Raw genomic sequence first — 20,358 nt, 5'->3', positions numbered from 1 at the left:
TCATTAGGTACACAATATACAGTTGTACCGTACGTCAATCCGTGTTTGTTTACGTTTTTGCACAACAGGAAGAGAGGGCCGTACGCCGTACGACAGTACTTATGCATAGGGTTGTAAAAAAAACGGTTTTTTTTCTGACTTGAAAAAAAACATGAAAAAAACCGTGAAAAAAAACCGTTTTTTTTTTTCAAAAGTATGAAAACTCAAAATTTGCAAGGCAGTTAATACTTTTATACGGTTGTTTTACTTGTTTTAGACTTTATGTTAACCATAAAACCAATTTAATTTAACAACTTTGATTAATAACAACATAAATGAAATCTGTAGTGGTAGTTATCGCAATTTACTGTTGGCAACACCAACGCCTCTCGTCGCCGCATCGGGGAATTCAGGGATTCCCCAAAAATTACTTAGTTTTAAGTTACTTATATAAATAAATCACGAAAAACCGTTATTGTGGCATATTTTTGGTCATCTGAAAAAAAACCATGGTGCCAGGTTTTTTTTTTCATGTTTTTTTTTTCATAAATTTGAAAAAAAAACATTCGGTTTTTTTTCTATTTGCAACCCTACTTATGCAGCACTCGGGAGTAAACTGAACTATTAGACATACGGTATATATTACCTCCTTCACAGTGTAATCCCTGGTACCCAGCAGGGCAAGAGCACACGCCTGGTGCAGTACAGTTGCCTCCGTTCATACATTGTGGGTAGCAAAGCGCCGTGCGACAGTGCTGCCCCATATAACCCTCGGGGCATTGGCAGATCTTCTCGTGGTTGCACCAGCCCTCATTGGCGCATTTTTTGTCGCACTCGGGATCCGGCCCTGTGATTGGATAAATGTTTTTAGTGTAAATGTTGATAGTGATGGCGAATGTGGATGTGGAAGAACGGAGAATCGGCAATGGTAGCGCTAACAAGGTGATACCCATACGATAAGAAGAAGATAAACCATAGTCCGGAAAGCCACATTAAATAGATTTAGTATAAAATATAAAAACTATATAGCTGCGAAATATGCAATAACGAATATAACTGAAAAACGTGAAAAAACCGTACAAGCTCTCTGACGTCGCAACGTAAATGGTAAACTATTCCATCGTTGTCACTGAAAAGTACCACAGTAATTGGCTAGCATTTTTGTACAAATGTCACCAATGTTGCCTTGATATAACCTTGAAGGTCAATGAAGGTGCTCAACATTGGTGCAATGCCAACAATAGGGTAATTTACCTCAACCAAATTATTCATATACACCCCCATGACGTTTCAGAAACTTGCTAGAGTAGAGCCTGGTAGGGTTAGCACTTAGCAGTTCAATTGTGAGCGCAAAAAGCTAGAGTAAAAACTGGGACTTAGACGCACTGTTGGTAACAAATGCCATAGTTAACAGCATATGATACATTCTCCAAACAATTGAAAATTGATTACAATAGGTATTATTGAAATGCCAACCCTAAAATTAAAAAATAAAGCAAGCAGTACCAACCTAAAAACGCAAATTCTGTGAGCAGAGGCACCGCGGTCGACCAATCCGCGCCCTCGGCGATAGTCCGGAAAATAAGGCAAGGGTTAAGGCGGTCTTCCCATTGGATGCGAATTCGCATGCTGCTCAGGTGTGCGAGCGGGACATCGCTGTCTCGCTCACACACCGGAGCACCGTGCGGATGCGCATCAGTGGGGTAACCGCATAAGTATTGCAACTAAGTATATCACTCGATTAGTAAATGGAGCAATGCAGCAATAGACATTTATGTAGGTACTCGTAGGTTTGGATTTCTTGTTTTGGCTAATTTCTCTCGCCGCTTCGTTGAAAGCGAGTATTATTATTATTATTATATTATTATGTTCTTGTTGGATATCACGGGCCTATAATCCCGGCTTTTTGATAGGCTTGCGTGGGGACACAGATCCAACACGTAGAGGCCCCTTGGAGAGCTTTTATGTCATGTAGAACGCCTGATATTATTATTATTATTATATTTAAGTGCTTGTTGCTAAAGCCTACTTGAAACATTTATAAATAATATTTTGAATCTTGGATCAAAATACCTATATTTTGGCGTCAAAATCCGCTATAATAATGTTTAAATACTTTAAATATTGTCGATATGCGACCCTATGTCAGTCCAACTTCCGAGACAAATCTAACGACACCCCACACATTTCAATCCATCGAACGGTGTAGGATTCAGGGCGGGGCGTGCCAAAGAATTATAAATACATACATTCATACATAATGCACGAAAACAAATGTTTGCTGGTGGACAAAAGCAATGGTAAATAACGACAATACATTAAACATTTTTAACATTAATCGTTATCCTACTGTCATCGGAAATCCCCGTGTCGACACGAGGCGGCGAGACCAAACTAGCGCCAATAACAAAACATCATAAAAGACGCAATATAAAATTGTTATGTCTGTAATCGGCGAGAACAGTAAGTGCCCGTAAACCGCACAATACGGCCATAAACGTCCAGTACCGCATTGTTCGAAACACAAACACGGCGGCTCGTACCCACCGTAAATGTATTATTAGTTAGGTCACAGGGACTGGAGCCTTCTGGAGAACAATAGGAATCCAAAACGGTCAGTAAAGGGACGCAGATATAGCTGCTAGAATGGGATAGTCTGGGTCAATATCGGAACGTTTTGATCCCTCTAATTTATTTGGTCCATTTTTGACGAAATGTTCCGTAATATTATTAGTAGTCTCGAGAAGTCAATGACTTACTAAACAACCAGAAATATCATCAAAATGTAAAGACACTTCGTCAAAAATGTGTCCAAAGAAATTAGGCGTTCGTATAATGTTATAACGCCTGTGATAAATGAAAAAAACCGGGCAAGTGCGAGTCGGACTCGCGCACGAAGGGTTCCGTACCATAATGCAAAAAAAAAAAAAACAAAAAAAAAAGCAAAAAAAAAAACGGTCACCCATCCAAATACTGACCACTCCCGACGTTGCTTAACTTTGGTCAAAAATCACGTTTGTTGTATGGGAGCCCCATTTAAATATTTATTTTATTCTGTTTTTAGTATTTGTTGTTATAGCGGCAACAGAAATACATCATCTGTGAAAATTTCAACTGTCTAGCTATCACGGTTCGTGAGATACAGCCTGGTGACAGACGGACGGACGGACGGACGGACGGACGGACGGACGGACAGCGAAGTCTTAGTAATAGGGTCCCGTTTTACCCTTTGGGTACGGAACCCTAATGACCCTTCTATTCGAGCAGAACGCTAAGACGCCTGGAATTTTGATAAAATTTTGGTGGTCCTTCGATCCAGATTTGGTTCTCAGGTTCGAAGGCCCGAAAAAACATTAAAAGTCTTCCCTCAATTATAATTGGTCTCTCTTTGATACAGTATTTGACGGAGACTGTAAAGTTTGAATTTTGAATGCACATTGCATTGCACACGGCAAACTCATAAAGGTGCCTGCAATCTAAATGCCGCGACTAGGATCAAAGATGTATGTTAAGGTAAACATACTTACCTAACCACTATTCTTATAAATCTTTAAAATATAATAATGTAAACAAACAAAACCTTGCGACTTGGACATTGAACTAATGCGATAAAACTATGTACATAATAAAACACCATATTACCATACATATATATAGTTTCAGCCAATCTTGTGACCTTAGTTATCTTTTATCATTGGCTAAATGACTAGCGTAGAGTCTCGTGATTTTGTTTTTGTTTCATTGAATAGAAAGTCCAGATTAAAATATATACAAAAAATGCAGCTTTGCTATTGGACACTCATATAATTACGAGCTTATCTTTAAGTTAGCAAATGGATAAATTACAAAATGTTGGTTAAAGAAGGCGATTGACAGTTGTATGGTATTAACCATACAACTGTCATTCGGAATTTATTCCTTTAAAATTGATAGTTATGTAATAGTTAGGGAGGCGAGGTAGCTAAATGGCGTAATTCAACGGCGCCGTCGAGACCTATCAAAATCGAAAGATAAAATAATTTCGAAAAGAAAAGCTCGTATGGCAAAAACCATTTTAGCGGTGGGTTTGGCGTGTACGGTTTTTCAAAAATGTTAAAAAAAAACAGTTACTTGGGCATTCTCGAGCGCGTCAGATATTCATACTACGTATGCCCCGAGTGCCTCTGATAACAACGGTATACTAATCTGCCGGTTTGCGTGGTGGGGGTAGGCATATAAAGTAGTCAAAAATGCAAAAAAATTAAAATTACTCAAGCGCGTCAGATTTTCGGAAGGGGTGTTAAGTAGGCCCCAAGGAAGCTTCCTTTAAAAAAACTGACGATTTCGGCGTGACGATAAGTTACGATGACTTTTTGAAAATGCAAAAAAAAAAAGTTTTTTTGAAATACTCGAGCGCGTCAGATTTTCATAGGGGAGGTTTATCTCGGTATCCTGAAAGCATATTTTTTTAATCTGACAAAAATGTTGGTGGGTTCTCTTAATCTGACCGAAAAAGGTTTTTTGGTTTCTTTTTTTTCCTTTCTTTCTCCTTGATAAAACGGGGAATTTAAGAATGACAATAAAATTACCTTTTTTTGTTTATTTAAACTTTTTTTTTGTAAAATGTATCGTTCGCGACTTATATGCCGCAACGCGTTCTTAGGAAGACGAAATGGCTCCTCCACACTTCCGGTCATGCGGAAACCGGCAGATTTTGTATATTTAGTAAGTTTTAGATTATATTCTTCAAAATAAAAAATAAAAAAATCGCGCTCGAGAATGCCGGATTAACGTTTTTTTTTTTACAAGTTCGCGACCCTATAACTCGGCGGCGTCAAGGACTTATCGTCAGATTAGTTAAATTTAGTCTTTAAACACTAAAATCAATCCCCAATATCTTAATCTGAGGCGCTCGAGTATTTCAGACTATCCATTTTTTTTACTAATCTGAACGTCTATCCTAGGCGCGCGTCACTACATATAGAGCTAAATACTTTACAAGGTTGTTCTATTAGGTCTAAGGTATCTCTCATATCTTAAACTGCCACGCTCGAGTATTGCCGAAAATTCCCCTATTCGCCTCCCTAACTATAATTAGTATAAGACCGCTCTATATCTCTTGTAGTAGGTCCTACCTATTAAGCAGGTATTCACTTGTTAGTCAATAAGAAATAGGCAAGAAAGAGTATTATTAATTTAGGTAGTTAGTACTTATAGGCAGCTAAACCGAAAATCAGTAGGCCAATCTGTACTTTACTTCTTTTAGTCATTTGATTACTGGATTTAAATTCAATTTATATTATCCTAGTTAACAATAATTTACGGTTTGGGTACGAGCCGGTTTCACATATAAGCAAAATTAATAAGCTATCATGATTGAAAAGTAGTACTGTTAATTAAAAGAATTCAATAGTAAAGTAAGCGATACGTCTGCGATTTTGTTCCTGTTGGGATGTTGTTTAAATGTCTAATATTCTCTTGTCATATTCTAGATCTGTTGCTGATTAGATTCTTTAGGAATCAGGTGATGCTTTATCATAGGTTGTAAATGGCGAAGTATTTGACATATTGGGTTTTCCATGTGATATATTGGATTTTACATGTAATATATTGGGTTTTCCATGCCAATACACCTAACGATAACAGCTAGGTAGATCACGTTAACGTTCTGTTAGATAAGTGGTGACCAAGAAGATAACAAATCCAGGCAATGACGATTTTTTTGTAAATAAATAAATGCTTGTCATTTTGGGAAATTTTAAGAATTGCAGCAAATATAATCACTTCACCATTGGCCATGATGGGCAATTGCAGGTAATCCCGATCGTGTGTAGAGCTTAGTGGCCTACAGTGGCCCATGATCGGCGACGATGGAGAGTAATCGCCATTCTCTCGTTTTCGGGCAAACATCAAAGGAAGTAGCGGCCATGATTGTGCACGTGCCCCGATGGAATCGTCGTCCATTCTGTAATGGACCATCATTGCCGATGGTGTAGAGCAGCGGTCGGCAACCTTTTAGCAGCCAAGGGCCACATAGTAGTTAACGAAGTTGACGCGGGCCGCACTTTGTTAATATTTATGACATAGTCGTTTGTCAATATTACATACAAAATAGCCAGGGAGGCTCGCGGGCCGCAAGTGAGAGGTTCGCGGGCCGCATGCGGCTCGCGGGCCGCCGGTTGCCGACCGCTGGTGTAGAGGAGCCATTAACAAGAGTCCGTAGTCCGAGATAGACCGTAAGTGGGACAGTTTAAAAAAGCAACCAACGATCCCAACAAGCTCAAAACCGCAGGCGAGTAAGTGTTAAAAATGCGTTGGCGATACAATACCTGTCCTTTCTAAATACACACCTCTCTGTGCGCATTCCTTTTTTAGGCTAAGTCTGAGAGGCGTGCCGTTTAGCGGTATGCCCCGGCCGTGCTTGAGCACTAGGCCTATTTCAAATGTGGCCACGCCACTGTTGTTGGCCATGCATGGCAAAAATATACTAAATTCTGTGGACAAGCGGACATTGAAAAATTAGTGGACTTAAAATAATTTCTGATTTTAAAGAATTCTGGGAGGGTGACCATGTATAGGGATCGTGGGCGTTGTAGCATCTGCCATCTTGTGGCGTAAATTAGAAACTTAAGCTTGACATTTACATTTCGCGCCATTATACAGGCTTGCTGCCCCATACAGTTCATGCTCGCTCCCAATTGAACTGTGCGGATGCGGCATCTTTTACTGTGACAACTTACAGCGACTGCGTATATATATACAAAGGGTTGTTTGTGTATCATATCAGTCGATCGTCCATCAATCACTGATCAATTGCCGTTTATCAATGCTCACCCTGTGTGGTGACAGCATAATAGACTGAAGGACTTTAAATATAGCGACTCGTGAGGCATTGATTTGTGCAGTAATTTCTAGTGACTGTATGTACCACGTTTTACGGTGCTCTCACAGTTGTGCCGTTCTCCAGAACGTTCTCTGTTTTATATTGGAAACGTTCTCGATAGAGAATAATTCTCATAGTACGGAGAACTTTGTCGAGACCGCCACAACTCTAGGTGCTCTTCGTTTTCTAATCCTTTTTGGAACAGCTAGCTACTTTCCGCTGCTCTGTCCGCAAAAAGTCCAATCTCTAGCTAACAGTGTTAATAATGTCCCGCTTTTTTGACTCGCTGGTTAAAAAGCGCCAGCACCTAACGATAGACTCACCTTTCGGCCGTTTAGAAGGCACCCGTCCCTGCGTCTTAATACTCAACACCGGCGGCTTCAGGACCTTAGGGTCCGAGCTGGTGAGTATGTCGAAGTGGTAGTGGTACTTCTTGCGCGACTTCCACGTGAAGTTGACGTAGCCCACTTCCGACGGGATGGTGGGTAGTTTGTGCGAGAATTGAGGGTCTAGGATGTATTGTGGGATGCGCCCATTGAGGATGGCGAATACTTGCATAGATATACCTGGAATAGAGGTTTTGGTTATAGGAAGGACGAGCACGAGGATTTTCGTACATTGACCCCCCTGTTCCTATCTCTATCACACGCGGGTATAGTTGAATTTTTTTAAGCTGACCGTTTTGGACTATGAGAGCTCATAGTTCTACACGGCCAGCTTAAAAAAAATCAGCTATATGTATATTCCTATCCCGCCCATGTTGCCGGCGGTCAATAACACTGCGAGAGGGACCGCAATATATTTATGCGCGTGCGATAGAGATAGAAACAGCAGGCGGGTCAATGTGCGAAATTCCTCGTGCTAAGTGTCCTTTCTTTAGACATCATGACCAAAATAGTTAGCTATACCAGGGGTGCGAAACTCCTGAGATCGGCCAAACTCGGCTCCGCTCGGCTCAGCATTGCTCCGAGCAATTATTAGGGTTGGCACCACTTGACTTCCTTTTGCGTGCACGACCACAGATAAGATAATCACTTGAATTTTGACAACCCTAAATAGCCGAAAGGGATAGTGCCATATATTAGAAAGGGATAGCAAGATTCGACCCTGAACCGCTGTCAAACTTCGGTTTTGTAGGAAGTTTCCTTTCTGTACGATAGTACTATTATTTATTCTGTGGCTATACTAAATGTTGTAACCTCAAAACATGCGAACTTGTTGCTCGTCGAACTCGTGGATATAGCGCCCAGCGACAGCGACATGACCAGTGTGGCGCGACAGTAAACCACAGTGAAGTACAGTAACTTACCACTAAACATGCGAACTTGTCGCTCATCGATCCACAGCGAGATGTCGGAGTCAGGATCCTTTGAGTTCCCGTCGCGGCGCGCCCAGCGTTAACGCTGACATGACCAACGCGACGTGACAGTAAACTACAGTGAAGCACAGTAACTTACCACTAAACATGCGAACTTGTCGCTCGTCTATCCACAGCGAGATGTCAGAGTCAGGGTCCTTGGGTTCCCGCCGCGACGCGACAGTAAACTACAGTGAAGTACAGTAATTAACTTACCACTAAACATGCGAACTTGTCGCTCGTCTATCCACAGCGAGATGTCAGAGTCAGGGTCCTTGGGTTCCCGCCGCGACGCGACAGTAAACTACAGTGAAGTACAGTAATTAACTTACCACTAAACATGCGAACTTGTCGCTCGTCTATCCACAGCGAGATGTCGGAGTCAGGATCCTTGGGTTCCCGCCGCGACGCGACAGTAAACTACAGTGAAGTACAGTAATTAACTTACCACTAAACATGCGAACTTGTCGCTCGTCTATCCACAGCGAGATGTCAGAGTCAGGGTCCTTGGGTTCCCGCCGCGACGCGACAGTAAACTACAGTGAAGTACAGTAATTAACTTACCACTAAACATGCGAACTTGTCGCTCGTCTATCCACAGCGAGATGTCGGAGTCAGGATCCTTGGGTTCCCGCCGCGACGCGACAGTAAACTACAGTGAAGTACAGTAACTTACCACTAAACATGCGAACTTGTCGCTCGTCTATCCACAGCGAGATGTCGGAGTCAGGATCCTTGGGTTCCCGCCGCGACGCGCCCAGCGACAACGACATCGCCAGTGCGACGCCCGCGCAGAGCCGGGCGCGTAACGACGCTGAGCCCCACATGCTGTAACATGGAAATATACAGGTATTAGTGAAATCTAAAATTCAAAAAAATTACTTGGTGCATCTTTACATAAAAGGTGGGAAAATGACATTTTCATTTGCGTCACTATACTTGGTCACGTAATATTTACCTGTCACTAATTCAAACAAACTGAAAACTACTACGACATTATCACTATAATACGACACGGACATAAGTACAATGGGTGCACTTAATTCCTTCCTAAGCCTAGCCTGTCAAAATTAGATTACGCCCACAAATAACAATTCCGATAGTAAACAATACGAGGCGTAACGGCCGTATAATTTGTCTGTCAACTGTACAAAACTCGGACGGACAAAAAACGGAGGAAAAAAGGTTAAAAAGGTAAAATTATCACGTTTAATATAATTGATTGGGGCCGTTTGGGACGTGCTGCTTACAGGGCAGCGTGAGAACCGTCGGGGAGCGGGCCGGGCGAGCGTGGTTCGCTACGGCAGGGTTGTGGTTCTGTACATAATTGTATAAGGTTAAAACGGTAACATTAAGTATCATCTTTAATATGGATCGCTATGGAATCGCTTAATGCAGCAGTAGGTACTTGTTCGCTGATGAATTCCAATAAATTTGCTGACCATTTATAACCAATAGTTGAATTAACAACCTACCGTCTATAATGTAGGTACCTAAATGTGGTCTGCGGTCGCAATCCCAAAGCCAAACCACAAAGGTTCTCCAATACAAAAAGCGGTACCCAAAAAACGGACAACTTCATTAAATATCCCTGTCAGAACGTAATGTCTACTAGTTTTTTTCTCGCTCCCGCTGTCAAATTATACTTACAAAAGGTGTTAACAAAAAAGAAGACTTACCAATACTAACCCCCGACTACAGTGAGAAAAACGAAGCAAGCGTTTATAAGCTCTGTAGGTAGTTGTGACGTTCTTCCCTTGAGACGAAGACTGTGGTTACCTTAACATTGGGCCAAGTGAAAACGGCCCTTGCCTCCGTTGACTTAAAATATACGGTCACCATAAACTTTACGATTCCAATAGACCCAATAGTTGTAAACGACGGGACGGCAACCGTCTATAATCTATAATTATTTTCTTGGACATGGTGAATTCATCTATCATTGGAAACAAGTTTTAACTATGTTTATTTAGTTTCCCGTAAGTTTTGTTTTGATTGGGATGATATTTTATCCCATCATTCGACGCGATAGGTATAATATAGTACAAGATATTAAATATTGATACGAACAAAGTGTCAAAAATGTGTGTACACGACCGTATCGCCTATAGGATCAAATTAGTGTGTATTAGTAGGTACAGGTACATATTTTTGTCACTTTCTCCTTGACTGTACCACCACACTGTACCTACAATACTTATATGACTTGAGTTCACATGTTAAGATTATTGCGCAATGTTTTGGTTTAATGATAAACCGTGTATGACACTGGCACAGTCCCGTTAATTTGGGGTTATCGGGACATCCGTATGAAATTAATATAATAATGATTGCTTATTTTATTACAACAACACTACAAGTGTTTATCTATTATTAATGTAGCGCATTTTACTCGTGTTTTGGTAGGAGGCACAAATATACAATTCTTGTTTAATTATATATGTTTCGGGAATCTCGGAAACGGCCCTAACGATTTCGATGAAATTTGCTATATGGGGGTTTTCGGGGGCGATAAATCGATCTAGCTAGGTCTTATCTCTGGGAAAACGGGAAATTTTGAGTTTTTATATGGTCTACCACAGATATTAGATACCTAATATATAAATATGTATAGGTATAATTAATTATGTATGTAGGTAGGTAAATAAATATGTAGGTATATTTTTATTTTTGTACGTAAAAGTTAAAGGTGAAATTTAATATTCTGATACTTTAAAATAGAGTAGGTACCTACTTAAAAGAAGCGAGATACCGTATAATGTTGTTTATATCGCTGTGTACCTATAGATCTTGTGTATTCTTATTCTAGATCTTGTGTATTATAAACTGAAATAGATCTTATATACGAAATAAAAAGTGAATCCTTCAATGCCCAGGGCTAGAATCGAACCAATGTCCTCTGCAATCACGGCAGGTGCCTAAAACAGCTCGGCTGTAACTCTCCAAATTCGGTGCTTAGGTTTTGTTACTGTGGAACTAGTGTGTGGTCCTAGTTAGTGTACCTAAGGAGGATGGGAATGGGAGTACGTCTAACGAACAAGAGGACGGAAAGCAGCGGACAAAAGCTAGTATTCCAAAAAGTAATAGAAATGGAAAAGCTCCATAAAAAATGGCAAACATTTTAAAGACCACTTCTGTATCCGCGTAGCAACAGATGCAATTGGCTTAATTGCAAGTGAAATAATGGACCGTGGCGTTCATAAACATCTTAAACACCGGCTGCATGCAAACCCGACGGTTATTTATACACCACTTTACCAATTCGCAGCCGCCAATTTGATGGCGAGACAAATTGAACGCGGGCTCGGTTTTAATTTGCGGGCTTAAATGGGATGGGTGTGGGTACTTACAGTCGCCATCAGATATATCGGAGCGGCCACGGTGCTCACAAATATCTGAACACGTGGGGTGGCCCTAATGTTGGTTTTCTCTTTATGTACCTACCTATATCATGTTATATAGAGCCTGATTTGTGGATGTACAAAAATGGTAGGCATCTGTTATCTCAAATTTTCTTGTCTTTTTCGAGAAAAGACAAAACTAATACCGTGTTTTCTTACACTAGCACTAACGCGAACGCATACATATGTAAATAAAAGCCTGATGCGCTAGTACCTACTCTTAGACCAAGAACGAAATACATAACTGACACCATACCATTATTTTATTCACTTTATCTTTCATCCTGCGATAGAACATCCATAATAGCAACAGCATACGTCCCAACGCATTTAAATTCTGTGACGTCTAAAATTGATTTTGAAATGTGAATGTATCTATTGACTACCTCGGAGGCTCTACCGCGAAACACGTTCGAAGTGTTGCCTCTCTGTCGCACTTGTGAATTCGCACGTAAGTGTGACAGGGAGGCAACACGTCGAACGTGGTTCACGGTAGGCCCTCTGGGCCTTATAAGGAACTTTTATGGGAACATTCAGAACACGATAGCGATTGGTTCCTTTTAGGACAGTTATTTTACTTTTAGTGGCAAATAATGGTTTTACTATTTAGGTGACCAACTCCCCTCTTAGGATGAAGTCTTCCCTACCAGTTTATGGTCAGACCGAGTCATGGTTGCGTGCGAGCTTGCACGTCACGGAACGGTCGGATTCCCGCAACGGGCAAAAATAAACGAGCGCCCGCATCCTGCGATAACGGGCGAATGACCCATTGCGGTTTCGCGAACTAATACCTAAGGGAGCCAGGGATGCAATACCCAACGATAAAATTAATACCACAGGAAATAGAGTCAGACCAAGAAAAGTCTGCAACGATTTTGATACTTACATTACGCAGTCATCATCATCATCATCATATCAGCCATCCACAATGACCGGTCTTGCGCCACCCGCATCCAGCGGACTCCCGCGACCTTTGCCAGGTCGTCAGTCCACCTTGTGGTGCATACGCAGTGCAAGTGTCATTATAAATAACACTTGCACTCCGTGTGCTATTGAAATCGTTGCAGTCTTTTCTTGGTCTAACTTTATTCCTCATTTATATGAACGTGGTTGACAGCAGTATTCTTTTTACAATATTTGAAACAGGATTGACCATTCTAGGATAAATTTTTCAACTAGCTAGATTTGTTAGAAAGTCAAAAAACAATGTCTATAGTTACCCCAACCTTCCCCAGTTACTCCACCTGTTCTCAGCTACCCCACTTGACGGTATTTTGCCAAATCCAATTATAATTTAATTTAAAGGATAAAAGGAATATTTTTCCGAATTCAATTATGAGTTGGACTTTCATGCAAATTAGTGGTTTTGCTCATACCTGGCCAGTGATGGCCACTGTACCTACGCCTTTTCACTTGGTATTCTTGATAATACCTATGAATTTAGATACATTTTGGACCTAAAGAGACCTAAGGTGGTCGCCAGAGATGCGATACCCAAATCGAAAGGCATATTTTGGCAAATTCAATTATGATTTGGACTTCATGCAAATTTGTGGTTTTGCTCATACCTGGCCTGCCAGGAGTAGATATAGATTTTGCTCTTCTTGCAAATTTAACCAAAATGCTCTTTCACTGGATATTCTTGATAAATTATATTATATGGCAGCCCTGATGCCAACGTCTATATTAGTCTATAGATAGCCGATAGATAGCCGTGATAAACGACTACAAGCACAAAACCTAGGTTTACAGTTACCTACAAATAAATATTTAAGTATAGAAATAACAATAAGTGCGTTATACTCTTAGCCGTGAAGCTCGTAAATCTTTTCGAATTTGATGAACGACTGAGCGAGTCCACTTTACCTATAAATTCAGCTAGGTATATATAATGAAATGCTCTTGGAAAGCACGTCCAACCATTTCTTAGAGCAGATCCGCTTGAGCAACTTGGGTCCACTTTTACACTAGCTGACACTGACATCTACGAGTATATTATGTTTTTTGTAACGCTCTCGCCCGTAAGATCCACGACACTAAATTTAGCCTTTTATCGAAGACTAACCACCATTGGAAGCAGTTATTTGGAAACTGATCGGTCGTATAAAACCAATTAAAGGTGCAGGACGCCTGAGGCAGTTAATTCCAGTGCTGGTAGGCACCGTAAAGCGATGAAACAAAAGGTGGTGCACCTCTGGCGCACTTGTTAAGCTAACCAACCGAGTCGGGAACAGGTACGTGGGGAAAAGGAAAAAAAACCGCTGACGACCGCTGCGCCGGACTAAAGACCGGTATGCGCGCGCGACTGATCGCGCCCTATCGCTACTAATTTGTCGCACAAAAGCCTTACTACACCTTATAGTTAGTAACGTATACAGATCGTGTATAGATAAATTTGCATAATTATTGACTAGTTGAATGCAATAGTGGAATACTAAATTATAACCCCATCTTGTAACGTTTATCTCAGAACAAAATTACGGGATAAGTTCGCCTTTGTACACATTTACTGTATTCTCTGTGTTATGTACTTACTGGTTTTGTGCAATAAAGTTACAACGCTACGTGGAGAATAACTAGATTTCAGTCGCGCTAATTAAGTCTTAATCAGCTAACGAAACGATATTTGATCGCGCAATTATTGCTTTAATTTGTACCATACTGGGGTTACTTAACGTTTCGCCGCGATTCAAAGTAACCCCAGCCAGTTGACCGGTACTCGCACTATGATTATGAGATTTATGAGATGAGCTTCAGTTAGGACACTAGATTATCTAGTCGGAATGATCCCTATGCCAGTTCATTTTTATATGGTGTAGCTGTGACGTAAAATGTTTGTAATAGACTATTTCTGGAAGATTAACACGTTAATTCATTTAAAAATTTACATTTCAAGTATTAAAAATACGTAAAAAAAATACATATCTTTCATTATTTTTAATTTTTTTTTAATTAAGTTAACAAAAGAGACTTGAAGGAACTTTCTTAGGGATCATCATTCGTAAATAAAATTAATATCTGCAAAACCAACTTTGTTAAAATTACCAAATTTTAATGATCTAAACATATTTTGAAGGCAAAAATACGAAAATTTACCGATCAAGTTTCGCTCACTAAATTACAATAATTTATACAAAATAAACCTGCTCATTATCCTTTTACTGATGTTATGCTCCGCGCCGATCGCCCGCGAATAGCCGGCCTAAGCTAAGCCCATGCAGCGAGTACTTAACATATGATCCCATACTTAGCCCCTATTAATAACGCCTGCTGTTTGCTGCCAGATACCACTGTTTACCTTCGCGCCTTAATCGCCCGTCGCCCGACCCGACCCATAACACCTTTTTAGAAAAAAGTTCTAACAGAATAACAACTCATTTAAAGACGCTATATTGGAAATCTATATTAGGAACTATCATGTCATTGATAATGATAAGCCACTAGGTTACCGTCTATTGCTAAACTTATGATAAGTAACTTCAATTGATGCGCAAATAATCGATAGACCGTTATTTATAATCAGATTTACCTCGTGTAAGATTCTCACAGCATGGGGACAATCGATCCGTGTGACTCCTTTATTGATCCGCTTTCGTTTGATCAGGACATAAGTACGTGTAAACCGATCGAAGATGCTCGTATCGATCAAACAATTAACTTAAAGTGGGATCAACGATCTCGATCAATTTTTGCGAGCGCACAAAACAAAAGCAGCTCCACCGTTCTTTGTCCACACGATTAAATATTGAAGTCCACACCTCACATAATCACGATTCCACGGCACTTGCGAACATTGGACGAGCCGGACGCGTGCACAGCCCCCGCCGGTCAGACACAGACTGCAGTATTTTGGGTCTTAACCCGGCGATCATTCCACTTTATTATACGTTATTAAACTCCAGATACGAAGGAATTTAGACTCTCTGCACTGAAATTATAAGTAATAACCAAATGGTGTGGCAGACTCCTTGTACGTTTCCTTGAGTTCACGATGTCGCGAGATGCAGAACCCAGCTGTGGACCGGTCATCGTTGGCTAATTATTATTTTATTGTTCGGGTTGGTTAGTTTGGGCGATCCCGTCGCGTAAGCCGGGAGCGACTAGTTTTTGCATGGCTTTGTGTTTCGACTCAATAGGCTATGATGAAGGTATAATCTACCTGCTACTGACCAGTGGGAACGGTGAATAAAGCTACCAAAATTTCTTATACTATAACTACCTATATTTCCTAATCGAAATTGGTCAACCTGTTGTCTGTGCTATTGTTAGGTATCATTAGGTCTATATTTTTGGTGCGATGCTTACCCACGTAAAACTACCCTAAGTATGTTTAACCCAGGCATAGTAGATTTATCGACCACATACGGCCCAATAGAATTTTAATCTTAGCAATCGGATTTAAGGTCCAAATTAGATCAGATTTTCGGGAAATGTGACTCTGACTTCTCTTCAAATGAATCATCAAAGCTGGATTAATTGGAATATATTTGGATGTTTTGGGAAAACCTTGTAAATTGGTGCGGCTTTTAACTGAACTGGAATTAATAACATATATAATACTTACCTATTTATGGCTTGGTCCATATGGTAGGTACTAATTAATTTAAAAAAATCGAGAAGTCTCAAAATGAATACCGTTGTTTAACGCAATCGAACCATTAACCAAAAGTCGAAAATATCCTCATCTGTCTGTCTTGTCTTTAGTTGAAAGGGGTCATCCATTAATTACGTCACACGAATTTCTTGGTTTTTTGACCCCTCCCCCCTCCTTGTCACACTTGGTCACATTTGGCAAACCCCTCCCCCCTGGTGTGACGTCACATTTCTTCAAAGAAATCAGCAAATATTTATTTAATATTTTATCGAAATATTTTTGATAAAAGAAATATTAGTAATTGTATAACCCAAAACTGATTAAGAAATGAAATTATACGAATAAAAACGATTATCGTTTCAAAAACTTTTTATTTAACTGTATGGCGAATAAAATAATTCAAATAAATTTTCGATTACTGATGAAGTTAAAGTGACGTCACAAAGTTTGTGACTCCCTCCTCCCCCTAGTCACAACATGTCACATTTTCTTGACCCCCTCCCTCCCCCTAAACGTGTGATGTAATTAATGGATGACCCCAAAGGAGCTAGGAACTAAAAAGTATGTAACGGGAAAGAGAAAAGAAAAACACTTTATAATTTCTTAAAATTTATTTTCTATGCAACATAAAAAAATATTCATCGTTTCTAAATAAATTATCGTTACATAATGCACAACTAAACTGTAAATTATTATCGTGAATGCACGAGGTCAGTTTGTCATCAATTGAAATACAAAAAATTCGAATTGTCATGATTTTAGTTCAATTATAGTTATAATAAACGCAACCTAACATCTAAGTCATTAAATCAAACCTTTTATTAAACATGCTCAGCATTACAAACATATGACGTAAAATTTAGTCCTCTGTGTATACTTACATAAATATTTGAATTGGCGAGTCTTGTGTTGTGATATTTGAGCTGCTTTGCTACTTCGACTGTTTGATAAGTACGAATTTACAAGTGCGTCAACTCCAAGACGATGAGATATGAAATTAGGATGTTATTATGTACGCGTAAGAGGGCTAAATGTTACGTCTTTCGTACGTCATGTATAACACTGTCAGAGACTTGAGAATATGGGTGACCTCACCAGTATGGTCAGATTACAACATCACAATAATTCGTATTTTATATAGTCTCTTATAACAATATAAGAGAGTAAATAAAATACTAAACTAGTTGCCAAGCAAGTTAAAAGATATCAATTACAAAATGTATTTTAACATCATTTCTAGACAGTGAGGTACACGTGCGTACATAACATCGACGGTCACACAACAATTACAATCTACCAGTATTATCCATTCAACGGATTACATATTTATTTACTGCTAGAAAAAAACTTCGGCATATTACATTCGATAACATTTCACCTCGGAAGCGATTTATAAGTTCAACTGATTTGTTTCGTTACAAATTTAAATCTAGCGTTATACACATGGTCAAATAAACTATCTACATAATAAGAAATTTTCTACATTGAATTCAACTTGACCGTAATTAGCTCAATGATACAAAATCCAATCTACATTCTAGGATTAGGTACGTAATTGAGTTTTTGATTATAAATATGTCGTGAACAGCAAAATGCTGCTGGTAAATAAATGCAAACTTGTGCTCATGTACTTGCATTGATCACATACACTAGGGCAAGTGTATATATGAGGAAGATTATATATTGAACACACGGGAACAGGGGAAGGAACTAACATACACGGCGCTACAGCTCATGGTATGACTATAATGGGTTAAGTGTCCAGCCTGTGTTAATCACGCTAGTAGCGACGATCCAGTGAGTTCGTTCCCCCGTATTAAACAATTTTGGATACAAGGCAGTGACAAGATCACCGTAAATTTGGTGGGTTCCTTTAACAATCAACGTCTTCAAATTGTCATTTTGATTAACAAATATTTATTAAGGCAAAGAATTACAATCATCAACAGCGCGGTATAAAAAAGCGACAAAACAGACGCGAATCGAACAAGGCTCTCTTACTATTAATTAATATTAATATATATTAAAATCTTACTAGACAATAGACATGATAAAGACTCCTTAACAAACAACTTAAAGGGGTTATGATAACAGTGCCTTCAAATATAAATATAATGCAATGTTCAAGGTACCAATAGTTACAGTAAGCTCTAAATCAGAACGACCGAGATTGCATTCATGTTACATCGTGCTATACAGGGGTGGTAAATAAATAAATAAAATACTTCAAATAATAATACGATGTTTTCCATTGCACACGACACAGTCTTAAGTTTTAGAAACGTGACAGATCTTATCTGACGGCCGCCGCAAGAAAACATAAATAAAGAGATATCTGAAAATCAACATGGTTTTACCGCGTGGAATGTATTACATAGGACCCGACACCTTTCAGGCGAAGAAGAAACTATAACACAGATTATATAAATTAATAATAAATATGCAATTACGACGTCGGCCAAATTGTCGTGCTCGGCGACATCTCATCCGACATTGTATCGCGCTGCGTGCTCGATAATATTTGAGTGTAATGCAAATAATAAATATGAGAGTAGAGATGCGACAAGCGAACGCAATGTCTGCCTAACATTAGTTAACACGAGACCTAGCCTTACATCTAACACGATACAATAGAGCGCCGGCCGCGCGGAGCGAAGCCTAGTGCCCAACATGACACAATTGACAGCCAGCCTAACGACTGCACCAGAAAAACTTGACGTTCAAGACCGTGTAATTCAAAATACCTCTCGACTCCTACGAGACCGGACACAGAAACATTAACTTGGGATAACTTGTGGTGCGAACATATATCTTATGAGAAATACAGAGGAATACCAAATAAGCCTTAATACATACAGAGATTCTCTTTGTGTCTAAACGTTTGGTCTTCCGACGCTCATCTCTAGTGATATAATATGTACATCTAGTTACACGAACAGGTATAAGATCAACTTTGAATTATTAAAAAGAGGAATTCAGCTCACCAGTCAACACGCAACATCAAGATCGGGTTTGAAAAGGAATTCATAAATCTTACGATCGAGAATAAATTATCGCAGTTCCGTCCAAATGTAAAAATCTGGGTTGATCAAAGTCTAAAGTAGTAAATACACACGTAACAGGTTAAAATAAGATAGACGTTAAGATTTTTGAGAAGGTTGTGCTGCATATTCAAATAGCAACCTTATAACCGAGTAAATAAACGTGTGTTTGCATCGTCGGTGTTGACTAGTGCGCCTGGTGTACTACGCCCGGACTACGCTACCCACGACGCCTCGACCGAAGCACCAACAGTACCAACACCCGCCGGTGGCCAAGCTGATCGCGTACAAAAATATCTCACTTTATACACCTACACACATATTAAAATATATCATTTACCGTATCTACGACTCACTGACCACCGCTTAACCTGCCAGTTATCAAAACCGAATCTTTACAGATTTTATTTAGTTTACTAATTTTTATAAGCATGTTTATGTCGGTATGTTGTAAATTAGAACATACTCGTACAAGTTAATCGGTTGTCAGTGTCTCGTATTGCTTTCTCAGCGATTTTACGTACTCGTACGTTACATACATTTGCCTCTCCAAATTGCAATGTAAAAGCCTTTACAGCCGTGTCTAACCTTCACGTATTTGATTGAAATTACTCTCATTGCGTATACATACTACATATCTTATTATAACTATAAAGCTGCCTTTTTGTTTCTAAAACTAACCAAAACCGTCCTTTTTCTAAAGATACACAAATATCACCCAACTCGTACGCTCCTTAATTGTATTTCCTTGATCAGGTATGATCATACAATAGCAAAAGGAAGTGTACGTGCTGTACGACAACAACCGGGATTTTGACACAACCAGAACCCAGAACCCGAAATATTTTACACAACGGGCATCTGAGAGTGAACGCAATAAGAGCTATTACACAAGGTATTCCAAATAAACAGGTAAACACGTCTGTTTTCAGCAAGCGTAGCCGTACAAATATGAAGGAAGTATATAGATAGCTCTGTTAGAAAATAGGTTTTTGTTGAGACGCTACTGAACTGTCATAGTATAATCCCAAAATATGCATCTTTGTGGTCCGAAACGTCACACTTCGTCTTACGAATCAACTGTCGGCCGAGTAGGATAAATACTATATGATTTGATAAGATCA

At 39.6% G+C, this 20,358-nt stretch overlaps 1 protein-coding gene across 3 annotated transcripts in view; it reads right to left on the bottom strand.

Moving 5' to 3' along the window:
* Positions 1-15,537, bottom strand: part of LOC134789704 (protein shifted-like) — a 32,734-nt gene extending 17,197 nt beyond the window's left edge. Inside the window, exons 1-5 of one of the 3 annotated variants that reach the window (XM_063760327.1) lie at positions 15,129-15,537; positions 8,875-9,026; positions 7,165-7,407; positions 6,309-6,452; positions 626-826 (exon numbers count right to left, since the gene is read on the bottom strand). In XM_063760327.1, coding sequence (XP_063616397.1) covers positions 626-826; positions 6,309-6,452; positions 7,165-7,407; positions 8,875-9,025 — 739 coding nt within the window. In that variant the 5' untranslated portion in view covers position 9,026; positions 15,129-15,537. Of the gene's footprint in view, positions 1-625; positions 827-6,287; positions 6,453-7,164; positions 7,408-8,150; positions 8,211-8,874; positions 9,027-15,128 lie in introns of those variants that run through there. The other 2 variants (XM_063760325.1, XM_063760328.1) reach the window with 2 other exon arrangements.
* Positions 15,538-20,358: the final 4,821 nt, after the last annotated feature.

The sequence above is a fragment of the Cydia splendana genome, chromosome 4 (assembly GCF_910591565.1).
Source record: "Cydia splendana chromosome 4, ilCydSple1.2, whole genome shotgun sequence".
NCBI classification, from domain to species: domain Eukaryota; kingdom Metazoa; phylum Arthropoda; class Insecta; order Lepidoptera; family Tortricidae; genus Cydia; species Cydia splendana.
Note: the sequence above shows the minus strand (reverse complement) of the source record. Positions and strands in the feature narration are given on the sequence as shown.